This window comes from Otolemur garnettii, unplaced genomic scaffold (assembly GCF_000181295.1).
Source record: "Otolemur garnettii isolate 467f Iridium unplaced genomic scaffold, OtoGar3 scaffold00221, whole genome shotgun sequence".
NCBI classification, from domain to species: Eukaryota; Metazoa; Chordata; class Mammalia; order Primates; family Galagidae; genus Otolemur; species Otolemur garnettii.
The window spans coordinates 637060-637534 of NW_003852616.1; the positions used below are offsets into that span (position 1 = coordinate 637060).

General features: G+C 33.9%; 1 protein-coding gene across 1 annotated transcript in view; it reads right to left on the reverse strand.

Moving 5' to 3' along the window:
- CKAP2 (cytoskeleton associated protein 2) overlaps positions 1-475 on the reverse strand; it is a 25459-nt gene that overhangs the window by 1063 nt on the left and 23921 nt on the right. The window contains 1 exon segment of the mRNA XM_023508081.1: positions 1-241. This exon segment is cut by the window's left edge and continues 5 nt beyond it. Coding sequence (XP_023363849.1) covers positions 1-241 — 241 coding nt within the window.

Below are 475 nucleotides of genomic sequence, written 5' to 3' on the forward strand. Positions count from 1 at the left end.
CTTTGCAAGGACGGTGTAGAAGATACAATATATTTAATTAAGCAACTTGCCCTAGCTTCTGCACTGGGGGTTTTAACATTATCAGCTGGCTCTTTTGTATTGTCATCTTGCCCTTCTTCACAATCTTGAAATGTCACATTTCTATGATGTTCACTGTCTGTCTCCGGTTTTCCTGGCTCTGTATCTTCACAGTTGATTTCTTGGATTTGTTGCTTGGTTGCACAAGCCTCAATATTTTCTCCTATAGAAAATTCATGTACAGATTAAGCCTTTGGCTAATTTAAGAACAAAATCAGAAGACATTAAAATTATTTCTAGTTGGCAAAATTTTTAAAATAAAAGAACTACCATCTCCTGACCATTACTTTTCCTATGTAAATATGGCTTTCCATTTAATATATATTTACTATTTTGTATGTGTCAGGTATTACACACATACATACAGTAGAACAACTATAATCAACCACCTCCTTAA